Below are 16,040 nucleotides of genomic sequence, written 5' to 3'. Positions count from 1 at the left end.
AATTGTACTAACTTGTATTTCTTGTCATTATATAAAGTCTAAATAAAAGAATAATCAAATATTGAATATTCATAATGTTGACTGTGACTGGATCTGCGTTTTCTTTGTATGTCATGACTCGTGGGTGGAGCGAGACAACTTGTCCTGAGATGTTAAAGACAGCTTATAAATACCACAACAGAAGTAGACGGTGAATTTGATGTAGATAACGCCGAGAGAAAAATCATGCGTTGATCCCGAATGATTTGGGCCATAATGTACATATAAGATGTTTGTAAGATAATTTTGCAAGTCAAGAAAGTTGCATTGTATCACAAGTAATGCAAAATCACATATATCCCCACCTGACATCATGACAACACGGTGTTGTATCAAACATCTTTGATTGAGATGGGTTCAGGACAAAGGGTATATTATGACTTTTGTATAACTTCTTTAGCTTCTTCTTTAGCTTTAGTAAGATTAGAACCAACTCACACTTTGACTTAAAATCTGAGCTTAGAGTGCAGCTGAAAATTGCCGACATACAACGGGGACACACATGGACTGTCAATGTGGAGCTCCCGACGAATCAGGTCGCTGGTTTTGAGTGACTGTGGGTCATCTGGATTCCGGTTCCTAAACAGTCAATGATTACTCGGCTCTGGCAAAGCAAAAAAGGCCAGGGGCAGGGTCACTGCTGAAGGGGAATCGACTGCATCCTCTGTTAATTAATGATCTGGACGCTGAGAGAGAGAGGCTGCCCTGGATACATGGCGCATTTTCTATTTTCTACTACAGAAGCGTACACATATGATCAAGGGTTTTAAAACATACATTTAAAACAAATTCAGCTGCTGCAGACTTGGTCAAACTGGAAAAAAAACTGAAAAATAATTGCAGCTGCCACAGCACCTAATGTATCTTAATCTTTCTTTCTTCAACTCTGTAGATTTGTTCCCCTGGCAGATCCACAGCTATGGCCTCTAATCTGTGATAATATAATATGCTCGGCTTCCTTTTAAAAAAACAAAACATGGCAATAAATGTACGGAACTGATGAGGATGTGCCTGTTATTTTGTACACTAATTGTGTTACTAATTTCCTCATAACAATTCTTCACGGTAATGGGCCTCCCATCAAAATGTGTAGTAACGCATAGTTTTTGATGCATTAGATTTAGTGTCTCTTATGTCACAACAATATCTGATAACCGAGTATATACATCAACTAAAAGGAAACTCAATGATGAAAACTCATCTTGGGTTTTCTCTGTCGTTATACTGTAAATGCGTTTATCATTTATATAATTCATGAGTGGATAGTGTAATTTCTCAGATGGAAGCTTACTTCTAAATGTGTGTGTGTGAGGGCCTGGAGCTGTGTGGGTTGGTTTTGTGAGACAGATTGTGTAGGACGCCCACAGCGGAGTCGAGTTATAGGCTGCAGTGAGAAAACCTGCCAATGGTCAGCACCAGAGCAGCAACAATCGTGTTGACATGAAATAGACGGTAAGGCTACCGTAAAAGTCGGGTTTCAAACCGCGCCTACCTTTGGTTGGTGTCCTCGCTGTAGCAAGCTAGCGCTTCTGCTAGCTTCGGTGGTTGTCAGGGAGCGAGCAGGGAGCGAGCAGGGAGCTAGCAGGGAGCTAGCAGCAGGGCTAGCTCCTTGCTAGCTCCCTGCTAGCTCCCCGCTGTAGCCCGCTAGCTGGCTACAGCGGGGAGCTAGCGGAGACACCCAATGGATGTAACAGCGGCTTGTAACCCAAGTTTTACAGTATTTTAGAATACACACTTTATTATAATCGAGATGATCATTGTTTTACTCTGCAATTGACATCTAAATAAATAGTTCTGATTGTGTCGTCTGTGAATGGGTGAAAGCGCTTTAAAGAGTTAGAAAACTAAAAAAGTACACTCAGTTTTCCTTTTTTGGAGACTCAGTAAAACAATATTCATAATTACCGTAACTCTTCACTATCACTGTGTTGTCTGGCAAATATATGTATCATTGCCAGAGAGGGCGCTGAACGTTATTCGAAATAAATTAATCCAGCCTAAAAACCAAAATGCATGTGAAAATACTATCGACTAGTTGTAATCAAAGTAACACAAGGATGCTGACAATGTGTTTCCAACATACACAGAAGCTGCCAGCATCTATCAATATCTTTGATCATGCTAATATTTGGTATTCTCATTTTTGAGCTGGTGCCCATAATAACCAGTGCCGTGTGTATTGAAGCAGGATAACCAGCTGCAGACTTGAATTAATAATCAATAGAACATGAGAAAATAATAGAGGACGTGAGTCTTCGGAAATTGAAACAGCAGCTACATAACACATGCTAGAAAAATGTGTTTCACCCATGACTACGTCCAACCCACAGTTATATCACAAATATCCTAGCAACCACACCAGGTGGTATCATGAAGATCTGATGGAGAAGTGGTAGAGCCCAGTGACTGGCTGCTATGTAACAATCACGGCAGAAAAAAAAAGACTTCTAACAAAGACACCCCCCCACCCCCCTCCACACACACACACACACACACACACTCACACACAGACAGACAGACACACACACACAGACACACAATGCCGTTGTGGCGTGGGTGAAAAGTAGAAACTGAGTCATCTCAGATGGTACATTTAGCAACAGAGGAACCATCTTGCATTCCCCTGCTTCAAAGCTTTTATTTCTCAACAGCTATGAGAGAATATAGAAGGTTGTTTTTCAGTCAGCTGGTAATAAATAAGGCTGAGGCATGTCACTTTGTGGAACCAAAATATGCTGCAAGATAGCAGATGTGACAAGTAGTGATTAAGTAGTGGGTAATATTCTAATATAGCGGTGTATCTAATATTTTGTACAAACATTTCTATGGAATTTCTGTTTAAATTGTACAAGGTATGACAAGCACAGCAGCAGTACTTTCATTTCAGGCTATGTTACATCGTAGTTTGAGAGGAATAGCCTGTTGTGAGTAAAACACCTGCCCTGTCTTGGCTGAGTTGGATGCCTTGTGTGCTCATCTGAAGGATGCAATAAGACAGTGAAGGTCAGAAGAGATTACATGTAACCTGGTTACACCTCGCTTATACCTCCCTTACTTTTCATGTCATCCAGGTCGGCGCTGGCCAACATCTGGGCCTCTGCCTCGTCAGTGGGCACCTGCTGGTAGACGGCCGTCTCCAGAGCAGTCATGCTGCCGATGCAGATCCGCTCCCGCAGGTCATAGTTACTCCGCTGGGCGCCCGCCAGGCGGTGGTGGACGGGCTTCCTACGGAACCAGCCGCGGCTCGAGGTCGAGCTCGTGGGATCCGACCCTGGGGGGACACTGACAAAAAGCAAAAGGTAGATTAAAGAGTATGAAATGAGCTTCACATTACAAGACATCCGGGATTATGTATGTAACAATGTGTCTAAATTCAGATGTTGGGATGTATTCAACACTCAAATGGAGCCGCTAGTGAAACATGTTGTGTTGTGCTCCTTGGTTGCATTGCTGTCTCTTCACCAGTAGAGGGCTTCACAACACAGCAGTAGGACTGGACCTCCTCACCAAACCTCTGAGTCATCCTCAGCTGTTTCCACTCAAAATCAGCAACACAGTCATGCATGGCACAGGCATGGTCGGGGTACCGTGCTTGTATTCAACCAGGTATTAGCAGAGCAGCAGCTGACCTCCGAGTCCAGCAAATCAATACATTATTTCATACGATTCTTTTTATATGAATTTCGATGTTATGCATGTGTGCTGGCCAGATGGTCTTCCAGTAGCTTGACCTGCAGCCTGCATGCATCTGAGTCTGTGCATGCAAGAAGAGCAACAACATCTCTGTGCTCTATTCTGTTGCGCTGCTTGTATCCGTTGCTGCACTTGCTATTTTTAAAAAGGGATTCATAGATGCATTAGATGCAAAAATAAACCTCAGAGTGAGAACTGATTCATCTTCAATCAAGCTTTGTATCTTCTCTAACACCGTGGCAGACAACACATGAATTCAGAGAACAGTGCACACACAAAAATTGTTCTTCTAAGTTTCACAAGTCAAAAGTAAACCAGCCTACACGTCTTTTTAAACTGCATTTAACCACAGCAACATTCTGCACCTCTGTGTCGTGTATATTTCCTTCTACATTACCAGTACACCAGTAAAATGGAGCCGAATAGAAAACCATGCACAAAAGGATTTCTCCCCCCCAACACTGCCGATCCCCTCAGCTCCACAGCGTGTTTTACCATCTTCAAGCTGATTGTTTCTGTTTTATGGCCCACAGGTTCATTTCATCCTCATGGCTCTAATAAACCTTGTTTCCAGCCACAGCAAGCAGCTGTTTACAGCAAAAAGCTTTTTTTTTAATTCCACCAACAACAAATAGCAGATTGACAAGCTGGTGAACATTGAGCTGGTAAAAAAGACAGTTATAAGCGCTTGATGGACACCAAAACAGAGAGTAAATATAACAACTTACATGGATCAGTTGTTTTTTATGCTGAAAAGAAACTCCTGCTGAGAGGAAGGAAGAGAGAAAGCTCTGCTCAGCTGAGGGAGACTCAGTCGAGGTGAGAGGAACTGGAGAGTCGGGTGATAACTCACTCCGCCAATGAGGTTATGTTTGTCTGTTTAGAAACGGGATTTCAGAAAAAACACTTCCACGTTTTTCATGAAACTTGGTTGAAGGATGTAGCATGGGCCGATGAAGAAGCTTCACTTGTTCATGTGAGAGAGGCATTTGGCTTCTGGTCCTTCTAGCACTCAGTGGGTCTGTCACTATAAGCTTTCATATTACAAATTGTAAAAATATAGTAGATACAAAAAGTTCAAAAAGGGATTAAAAGAAGATGTATCTTTATTGTAATGTATGTATCCCTAACTCGAACATGAATGTAAGAATGGACAACTCTTTTTTGGTTTTCAAAAAGATTGTATATTAAAAAAAAGTAGGAATGAAATGTATGCATTTAAATTTATTTTTGTTCTTTTCTTTTTCTTTGTATCTGGTTGGTTATCTGATTTAATTGATAATGAATGTAGGATAATTTAAAATAGGCATTTTGCTTTTATCAATACCTTTGTTGTTACTTTTTTGTTACTTTTTTTGTATATTAGATTGTGGCTTTACTTATTGTACTATATGTAATTATTGACTGAATAAAACACATGCTCATATTGATAATCTATTATCAAAGCGTGTTCCAAACCTTCTGTTTTAACTGAATCCGTGTTCCGGTATCTACATACAAAAGCGGGTTGTCTCTCAATTACTCCCTCAATCAGAAAGACTGGCGGTTCGATCCCCTCTATCTCCTCTAGATCATGTCCAAGTGTCCTCCGGCACGACACTAAACCCTAAATTGTGTTTGAATGAGTACATAGCACCGATGGGCAGGCGGCACCTTGCATGGTAGCCCCTAAACCCCTGAGGCCAACAGTCTTCTGCACACACCGAACCCCCCCGAGATGTTCTGATCGCCCACCTGTTGAACGCCGCTTCCTCTCCGTGCTCCTCCTCATTCTGTCCAAGAACGGCAATTCCCCCATTATGATCCTGCGCCTTTATCAGAATGGGCGGGCCTTTCCTCGACAGTGGATGCTCTTCGTTTTCCGTGTGGAAGGCAGAGAGCGGAAGGGGCTCGTCCAAGTCCTCTTGGCTCCCCAAACTAAACTGAGAGGAAGATGAAGATTAGTGAGAGGGGAGGAATGTTCTTACTTGTGGGTACACGCGCCTCGGGCCACCTCAATAGCGAGGACGAGCCTCCGTCGACTGTACGAATGCATCGTGTCACCTTTACGCTAAAGGCCCTCCCTCCCCACCGCGGTTCCTCAGTCCTATTTTACCTGTGGTTGGGTGTCAGGCAGCTCTGTGGGCGTGGCAGCCACCCCCTGTCCGTCGGCCTCGGACTCGGCCTCCTCTTCGTCTACCTCGTGGATGGTGGGCGTGACGTCGGATGGGGGCAGGGAGGTCTTTTTTTTCTTCCGTTTCTTTTTGCGCCTCCTGTCCGTGCCGTGCACCCTCTTTCGTAGACGCTGGGGCAGGGGCAGGTGGGTGGATAAGGGGTGATGCGTGTGGTGAAATGTGTGCCTGTGATCTGTGTTTGAGGACGAAATCAAAAGAGTGTCGTTTGTTAATTGATCTTTGACACATTATTGCTCTGTTGCGGAAGAAAATTGATGCTACGACATCATGGGGAGGGGGTATTTTTACAAACTGGGATTAAATTGATGTAATATGAGCTATAATGCATTTGCATCGCTGTACACAATCCAATTAAGACCAACAGTGAGAAATCACATCACCAAACACATGTGTTGTTCTTACATAACCACAGACTGACTCCTTACTGATTTGATTCCATTCGGGAAAATATGCAAAGATAAAAGACCCCGGTGCTATTCTCAGAGGAGAAGCTCTCTCCCTCTAATACCCCATTAAGCGCTTGAAAGACACAACACAAACAAAAGCTTTATATTTTAATTAACATGTAATAATAGAGGAATGCAATGTTTAATCCACATCAAATGAAAGCGGCTCTTGTCTAATCTCAGCCGCTATTATCTCCCGCCAGATCGTGTGGTGTATCTGTTAGCTAATCTGTCTAATAATAATCCACTGATATGTTTACATCCAGAGGATCTAATCCTAATGTTAACACAGTCCAAATGTTGACGGACAAGGTCAGGATCAGATGAAAAACATGTGTACTTATACACATATGAACACATTTACATTGGAGTGATTCAAACGCAGTCTTCGCGTGGTTATATTTTAGTAGCTGTGCGCAGCTGTACCTTGACAGAAAGGTGCTAAATGCTAACGTCACTATGCTAGCAGTGTGCTCTTGTTTGGCAGGAATAATATTTAACAAGTTAATCATGTTATCTCGAGTTTAATAAGCACATAAACTTTCATTTATTGTAGTCGAGTGTAAACAGTTTGCTTTCTAATAGTAATTTGGATCTATACGCTACTGGATTAAAGAACAGTTTGTACGTTATTGTGTACTTGTACACATAATGTATACATAGTACTTCATGCTGTCGCTCTGCTTACATTCAAAGTCTTTCTCGGTGTAGTGCCGGCCCATCTTGTCTCCGCTGGCGGAAGCAGAATCACTGATGATGTCTCCAAAGCGCTCCACAGACAATGCTTTCTCCCAGTTTTCCTCCTCCTCGTCTCCTTCCAGTTCCTCCGCTGATCCTTCCTCATCTTCCTCCTCCACCTTCACCTGGAGAAGGATGGAGAGAAAGAGAAAACGTTTCAAATTCCGGATGGGTTTTAACATTGAAGGGAGACTTTTCCTTCACAGAGCAAAACTAACATCCCAGCAAGGACCTGACCAAAGAACAAGTTGATGGCTCCTTTATGTATAGTTTTAATCTTGTTTTATTGACAATTCCCTAATTTTTCACCCGATTTTGAGCCTTTTTTCAAGGTCCCCCCATGATTCCTGTTTGTGTTTTTATGAGAAGTTCTACAGGGTAAAATAAAGGAAGAGTACTTCACTTGTGTTGTTGTATTTTGATGTATTTTTGATGAGAAGTTTATTTATTTTATCAGGTACATCGGGACGTTAGTGGTAGTGTGACTATTTTTAACGTTGGTGTTCTAGAGTTGATAAGGGACAGGGAGAGCCCTCTCCTTTTTCTTTTGATGGGAACTGGTTACGGTAAAGATCATTAAAACAATACTTCACTCCCAAAATAATGATTTGCATATTGATGACACGCCCCGTAGTTTTTCATGCATGCCCTCGTGGGAAACAGAGAATCATAAAAACAGAGATAACTCTTGGTGAATGGGAGTAAATGGAGGCCAGTTTCAGCAAAAGTATCCGTTTGCAAACTATCACACAACTCATGAAGTGTGATCCAAGTCTCATGGATCCAGTCACATGTTTAGTGCTTCAGAAACAAATGTTAATATCCAAAACTATCCCTCCACTACTGCATCGTGCTTGCTGCAAGTCTGTGCACGAGACGGTAATGGAAGAGGAAGTGTTTTGAAATAGTGAGATTATGGCGAAAATGCATAGCTGCATACATTTGCCCCATTAGAAAAACCAATTATTCAAGAATTGAATGTAGCGTTGGGTTAGTAATTGATTATACAAATGGTTGTTTTGTGGGTGAAGTACTTCTTTAACGGGGATGCTTTGGAAGAAGTTCTAATCAGGATGAACCTACAACGAATACTGAGGGGAACTTCCATCACCACCTCGACAGTGTGTACTGTACATACTGACCCAACATGCTCGTAAGCACTTTAAATTGCGTATAATTCTGCCAAAAAACAATCACAATGGGCCAAGAACCCTGTTTTTTTGCGTTGTCGTTCTCATAGGAGCGAGCTAAAGGTAGCGTACTATAATTCGGTACAATAAGCAGATAGTGTCTGTACACCCTCCGCTGCATGTGAGCACATCAAATCAATACAACACACTGCTAAGCAGCAAAGAACTAATGCACTAGACGGCCCCTGGAGACGGCGGAGGCTGGAAAGGGGGAGGGCGGGCGTGTCCCGCCGGAGCCGTTCGCTGCCTCTGGATAGGTCAAATCTTTGGGACAGGCCGCTGTCTCTGCCTCAGATTGGCGCTGGCAAGAGCGGCGAGCGCTCTGAGCTACTGCTCGGTGGTCTCCGGTTTCTCTGGGCCAGGGCTCCATTACTCCCTAATTACCAGTGGGATGAAGGGACGGGATATGTTTAATGATCTGAGCTACCTATCTGCACAAGACCGAGGCAGAAGAAAGCCAGACAGAATAGAAAAAGGGGTCGGGGGGCAATTTTAAATTCAGTGTTCTTGTTTTCACTGGACGTCCAGCTCCATTTGTTCTCAATACTTAAGATGCTCCATATTCCTGGCGAAGCCGTATAGTCTTGATTTCAATCTTTCTAGTGGTCCTTCCCTTCTTACTTTGCTCTGGTAAGCACTGTGGCACAAAACTCTGAATTTAATAACAGTGTGAATGTAATGCATTGGTGAATAACACTCTCAGCTGTGGTAGATACTACGGGCAAAATAAAAAGGATTTTCCCTCTCTCAATCTGCTTTTGCTCAAGCTCCATTGGCACAGAAGTCTTTCATGTCATCTTTGAAGTCAGTTGGAGGTGGAGGGACACAGGAGGAGGCCGGCTCGTGCCCAGGTGGCGGAGGCACCGCCTGAGTCCGATTTTTGGACGACAGACAACGAAGTGCAGTGATTCCAAGCCCCATTTAGTCGAAGGTGGGACACAATAGCAATCAGAGGTTTTAGAAGGAGGCTGTCATTCCAGTGTTTGGATACACTGAAGCTCTACTTTCATTCCACACGGACGCAGATGGACCAGTCATTCTGTCTGGTGAGAAATTCTGATGTGAAATTTTTAAAAAAAGAAGAAAATAATCGGATACAGTATCGCCAAAAGCAACTTGAAGACACAGCCAGAGGAGAGATGGAGTGTGCTTCGCTTCTGTGATGCAACACAGAAACAAAGGATGGAAGGATAGAAAGAGAGATTTAAATGTCACCTTTACGATGCCGCAGTGAGCTGCAGTGAGATATGGAGTTTTTTGATGGCTTCCCCTCACACTTCCCTCACTACGGATGTTTTTTGTTTGAGTCTGCGAGCCGGCAGTCTCGTGTCTCGGGTGATGCAGTAGCTCCAAATCATATTTGATTGCATAAATGTCTGTGCAATACAACTCGTGGTCCAGATGATGACCTCGAGTCCTATTTCCACAAAGAGAGCAACGAGGGATTTTAGAATTGAAATACTCCCAGAAATATTGTTGTTATATGTTTGTCAAGAGACAACTGAACTACGCAGGAGAAAGGATGATCGGATAGTTTTTATTATCATTTAATGTTTTGGTGTTTTTAATAATGATAATAACTTTATTTATATAGCACACGGTTTACAAAGTACTTCCATAGAACGACCCAAATGGCGGCAAACAAAAAAGACCATATATGTAATAGAAGCCTCTAACACAACTAAACCAAACAAGTAGCCAACAAGAACAGTAGAAAACAAACAAATATTATATTCACTGGTTCACTTCTCAAATATGAATACATGTTTTTAGCGTTCTTCATCTTTGAGTTTTGGACTACTGGTGAGCCCGAACAAAGCATCACCGCGGACTCTTTGTGACATCTTAAAATCCAAATGATCAGCAATTAATTGAAGAAAAAATAAAACCCCAAAACAGAATCAGCGTCTCCTCAGACGACAGGTACACAAACACCGCTGAAGCACAAAGGAATCATATCATCCAATATCCGTCAGCGGCGTCGCCGACGCGGAGATGGAAATCTCCAAATAATGAATCCCGGATGAGGACTCTCCTCTTTGGAAAGAGGAGCGCTGTGGCTTACCGTGGACATCAAACGCGACATGTGATGCGTGAAACTGCTCCACTGCTCTGTGGGTGCTTTTGCCACTTCTCATCAATTATGAGGAGGAAAAGGCTGCAATTCACACAGCGTGATCACCGCTCAGTGGAAACATGCCATCTCACCTTTTCTCACGAGCCAACTGCCCAACGTCTAGTGCAGCATTAATACTTCATGTTTAATGGAATACTGAGCCGTAGTGCTGCATTAAAATATTCATCATCTGCTGACTAATATGGAGAAGGGTGTTCGCCTTGTTTGTCAAGATCAAATGGCTCCACACTACAAAAAAAAAAAAGAAGCTTTGAGGGTGAGGGCATATTTGGGTTATTGATGTGTGTTGAACTTCATCCAGGGGAAGATGCTCCTGGTGACGTAGTGAACGCAGTCACAGCGGTGCAGGAGAGTTTTAGTGGGTCGGACAAATGCAGGACCTTGTTGTTGAGTTATTGTGAAGTTAGGTTTGTGACGTGTTGACGTATTTTACTTCAATGACGCACTCATTTTTACGCCGACCGTGCTGTTTACGCAACTAAGTGCTTTTGTTGCTTGGAGCTAACGTTGCTTTCTGTTGCCTGAACCTTTAAATCAAATTAACAGTCAAACAGCTTCATTGCATTGCGCTGAGGTTTTGCTCATTTCACACATATATAAAATAAAATTCAATTATTTATGCTGAAACTGGAAAAACTCTATCTGTAATTACTGTGCAAGAAATCTAGAGTATTTACTGAAATACACTATCGGCATCTTGAACCCTACAACAGCGTTTTGCTTCTTTTCCCAGCTCTGTTCCAAACACAAGTAAAGACAATGCAAGCAGAGGGCCGGGACTCACTTCTAGTAGGTCAGAGACGAGCGGGGCTTCGAGGGATTACTCCTGTATGAGTCATACACTGGGAGGAAACATCCTCCCCATTTCTGCCTTTAATTTCCCCAGGTAAAAGCTCTCTTTTCTAGCCAAAGAGGCCACGAAAAAGCAATTTAAAAAAGTAAAAGCACCGACCGCACATGCAAAATCCTTGAAAACTTCACAAGGAGTGAAGAAAATGGAAGCATATGACGAACAAGTCGTCTCGATCTTTATGCCTCTCGGCTCTTGTAAAATCCAGAGCCAGGAGCAGAGGACCACACAGTGCGAGAAAGTCAGCTTAAAATGTGACACGGATGAGAAAATGCCTCTTGATATTACGCCGCTTTCTGTTGCTTCCTGCTCGTTTTTTTTTATTCTTTTTGTTTAAAACTGCTTCCCACTCCCATCAACCCTTCATCCCGGCATCAGTGATTGAAGGAGTTGGCACTCTGCCCAGACAAACAAATCACAACTAACATAAATATCAGCATCAGTGTTTTGCTTTTCCCTCTCACTACACATCTGATGTTTATGAGCCATTATTTCCAAAATCTTCGCCTGACTGAATGAAGTAGGCATTTAATATGGGTCCAATCACACACACAGAAACATCGACGACCACCACAAATATTGATGTTGCCTCCTTTGCACTTCTAGTCTGCCGTCAGACAGCAGCAACACAGAGAAGGCAGATTCAGCCCAGCAATCCTAACGTAGATAGACATAAAATGCACATTTAAAACTGTGGAAATTAAGCTTTAGGTGAGACTTTAGCACAATGGCCAAGGCGACGCAACTTGTCGTAGCTCACAATGGAAATCCAGCACCTGCTGTCTCCATTGAATCTTCATCCCACATGCGATGACCAAAGCCACCAACACCCGTAAGAGAATCTCTTCCACAAAAAAAAGAAGAAAACTGCAGCTGACGTAAGCTGGCAGCAGCTGGTGATGTTTCTGTGGCAACCCACACTCAGCTGGGCCACGTGGGTTTCCTTTAATATCCTCCACACACACACACACGTACACACACACACGTACACACATACCTTCATACCAAACTATTGTAGAAAACTATAGTAAAGCTGGTCCGAGTTAGAGTGACATTGATCATTTTTAACACTGCAAAGAAGCTGTTCTTTCTCTGTGGATGGTGTGCGTGTGTGTGTGTGTGTGTGTGTGTGTGTGTGTGTGTGTGTGTGTGTGTGTGTGTGTGTGTGTGTGTGTGTGTGTGTGCTATAAGTAGAGAGTGCACAAGTAATTGAGGGTAGGAAATTGAAGGGTCCATTCATGTAGCCGGGCAATCAGCCGATTATTCCCTTCAAACCGTGTCACAATATGCTTTGCCCACTGTGGACGACACGGTCCCCACTGTGCGTAATGACACATCACCTACTTAGTTGCTGGAGCTTTTTCTCCATGAGAACACAGGCTAATAGCTAGGCAGCATTCTGCTGTGCAGGGCATGAGCATTTTCCACAGACTCATGTGTGACTCATCCCTTTGTGAGACACTGGAGGGAAGGCATCAGCCCTGAAGGCATTTCAGCGCTTCTTTCAACCAAAGACACACATCTCTGCCAATCCATGACATGATTGACTTTCAATTTCAAGGTTAGAAATTTGATTTGGTATGCCTTTGTTGTAAACAATCAGGTTTTTTGATAGTTATCTTGTTATTGATGTATACGATATGATTTTGAAGTTGGAAATCTAAAGCTCAGTACAATCCTTTTTCAATTTAGAATCTAAATCGGGACACCCTTCACTCATTGTACTTTCAAAACCTTCAAATATTTCTTTAACACTGTTCAGCCTGCCCAAAAAAAGTGGACTCTAAGGTGGTGGAAAGGAGGTTGCTGAACCTCAGATACAGGCCGAGCAATGTGGAGTCTGTCCTGGCCATGGAACCGTCAGCGAGGTCTTTAAAGTTACTAGACTCTTGGAGGGGACATGGCAGTTTGCCCATTGAGTCCCCATGTGTTTTGTGAACTTGTAGAGGGATTGTAGAGGGGACGGTGGGCCGCCGAGTGATAAGCGGTCAGATGTAGAGTCGTCAAGTCAGAGGCCACGGTTCTCTTACAGACCAGCTCTGGATAGACGATGAGGAGCTCAGATATCCGGAAGAGGCTTGAAGAAGATCATCAGCTTCTTAGTCTGGAAAAGGGGCGAGGTGAGTTTGTTCAGGCATGTGATCAGAATGCCTTCTGGATACCTGTCTGTAGACACAGAGTCCGCTGACTCGCATGTTCATGGCATGGGTTATTTCTGCTGTGGCCCTTTCCATGGCTGGTTTAGCAATATCTGGGAAAACTCAATGTCTTATTGTCAATAAATGTCAAACTAATGATGAAAACATTAGGCAGACCTGGTTGGAGTTTAAGTAGTCTTTTTTTTTACAGTATTGCAACTACATCACAAGTGCGTGAAACGGGCCATGTGTATGACATTTATGATACACAAACTGTTTTTATGGGCAGCGCTGGCCTGAGGCTTGGAGCAGCATTACAGACACATGCTGCTTTCACAGCAGCTCCAGGTGGGAACATACCTGAGCAGAGCACCGGGGAACACTACATTAAACAAAAAGTGTGTTACTGACCTCCCGTAGACGAGCTATTTGACAGCTGATTGTTGTTAAAATGTGAAATTAATGATTGAAATATGCGTACTAGGAGAAAAAGCATCCTACTCTAGTTGTGAAGGATTATTTTTGCTGGCTCACTGAGAGTGACTCAAAAGTCAAACTCTCCTCCGGTTCTCAGCAGTCTGCATTTGCATATCTTTTTTTTTTTTTTAAATTATTTTCTGCTTCATATCCCTTTTACATCTCAAAATGCAAACCAGCACTGCCAGCTGAAAAGAAAGTAGATGATTTTGTTGGCATTGAATGGTTTTGCATGGTGCATTGTGGTGTTTGTCTGTCTGCTCACACTGTGACATATTAGTATATTCTTCCTGTGCGTCTGTTCAGGGAATTGTTTGACATTCTGGAATGCACTTTTTTGTTTTGAGAGAAAATCCATTTACGAACAGGACTAACTGTACCAGCATATCTTTACTTGCCAGTGTTCTCACTCACATAGTTAGCAGAGCGCTAACTAGGGAAGCCAAATCAAACTGAAAGCTGTTTTTTCACTAGATTAAACCTTCTGACCACCCAGCTGGATAGTTACCAGACATTGAAGTAACGTACACAAGGGTTTATTTAAAGATGTTTGGTGTGTATTTTCCTACGTCCATGTTTCATATCTTCTGTGCACAAGGTGAGATTACAGAAACGGCGAAAGCAATTCTTACCTGTTGCTGGTTGATCAACACATCTATCTCTGGGGCGTGACCTCCTGTAGCCATGGGGCCTGGCCTGCAGCCAGCGGGTGAAGAACAGCGCGACGACGAGGACGGGGGCCGGCGGGAGGGACGGCTGGTGAGGCTGCAGTAAAACTAAAGAGTTGGGGATGGAGTTGCTGTGGGGAGGAACGGGTCTGGACGGACGACCTCAGAGGTGGTGACAGGGGCGGCCCGTGTGGGTGCTGGGGTCGGGTGGGGTCAGCGCGGTTTGGGAGGGAGGGGGAACGAGCCGGAGAGAGGAAGGGAAGGAAAGAAAGATGGGGTGCAGAGCAGCAGGAACCTGGGGAGAGGGAACGGGGGGGGACGAGGATCAGCCCTTCTCTTTCACGACTGGGGATCCAGGAAGCCTTTGGGGTGGCATAACCTGCAGGAGGGTGGACAAGAAAGACATGTCTGCCACTTGTTGCACAGTAACCAAAGTATAGTTAGTAAAATAATCAAGACATTCTGTGTAAAACAAGTGAATAGCTGCTGTACATTCACATCAAAATGCTTTCAAATTCCTGCATAATAACATGTCAATTTGTTGCATTTGACAATATTGTCTTTCCTGCAGCCCCCCAACCCACCATCTTCCTCCCCAACCCATAAGATAGGATATGTGTGTTTTTCTTGAATAAATAAATAAATCCGCTATGAATCACTGGTTCCCTGTCGTGTTTTTATCAGCTGCCATGGAGACAGAGAGGGTGCTGTCATGCAACGAGAGCCCCGGTCTGGACTCAAAGCGAGGGCGTCGCGGTCGCCCCTGCTGTCGTCATACCGGACTCCACTTCACAATGCATTGATCTGAATCACACTTATCTTACGCACTACCTGTAGCAGGGGACAATTCAGGGGGATGAGTCCCATAACTGTAAGGTAGCCGGTTCCAACCCCAGTCTCCCCAAAGTTCACATGTCGAAGTGTCCTCCTGAATTATTATCTGATTCTTGGCCACTTGTGGGCAGTGCAACAAAGTTTAAGTTATGATGGAAGACATTTGTTCACTAGCTAAAGACCCTAGGACTTTTCTAGGAACTAGGAAGCGACTGAGGAACGCGTTGCATTTCAACCTTGTGGACCTGGGTCTAAGATTAAGCTTTTTAAACTTAATTTAAACCCCCCCTAGAAAGGCACAGGTCAGGAGTTTCCTGCATGTACAGAAACGTTTAGGGTGGTGGGTTTGCAGGAATGACTGCCGGCCGATTGGTCGAACTCGCAAAGCACCGCTGCTTCAACGCCGCACGGACAAACGGGTTCATTTACAAAACAAGACAGTACTGCCGGACCGATTCCGAACCATTTTAGGACGAGTGGAGAGCAGTTCTCTAAAAGGGAGAGAGAGAGAGAGAGAGAGAGAGAGAGAGAGAGAGAGAGAGAGAGAGAGAGAGAGAGAGAGAGAGAGAGAGAGGGCAGTGTGAGCAGTTAAAAAAAAGTGATTTTTTGATTGTTTCACAGCAAATAAATAACCATAAAACGCTCCACAGATGATT

The 16,040-nt window shown here is 43.6% G+C and overlaps 1 protein-coding gene across 1 annotated transcript in view; it reads right to left on the bottom strand.

The window, feature by feature from the left end:
• slc4a3 (solute carrier family 4 member 3) overlaps positions 1-14,663 on the bottom strand; it is a 38,182-nt gene extending 23,519 nt beyond the window's left edge. Inside the window, exons 1-5 of the mRNA XM_068572962.1 lie at positions 14,515-14,663; positions 7,041-7,215; positions 5,828-6,078; positions 5,467-5,654; positions 3,095-3,321 (exon numbers count right to left, since the gene is read on the bottom strand). Coding sequence (XP_068429063.1) covers positions 3,095-3,321; positions 5,467-5,654; positions 5,828-6,078; positions 7,041-7,215; positions 14,515-14,568 — 895 coding nt within the window. The 5' untranslated portion in view covers positions 14,569-14,663. The remainder of the gene's footprint in view (positions 1-3,094; positions 3,322-5,466; positions 5,655-5,827; positions 6,079-7,040; positions 7,216-14,514) is intronic.
• Positions 14,664-16,040: the final 1,377 nt, after the last annotated feature.

Source organism: Clinocottus analis, unplaced genomic scaffold, assembly GCF_023055335.1.
Source record: "Clinocottus analis isolate CAN_PGR_092001 unplaced genomic scaffold, fCliAna1.0.p SCAF_12, whole genome shotgun sequence".
Classification (NCBI taxonomy): Eukaryota; Metazoa; Chordata; class Actinopteri; order Perciformes; family Cottidae; genus Clinocottus; species Clinocottus analis.
The sequence above is the reverse complement of the archived record's forward strand: the minus strand, read 5'-3'. Positions and strand labels throughout refer to the sequence as shown.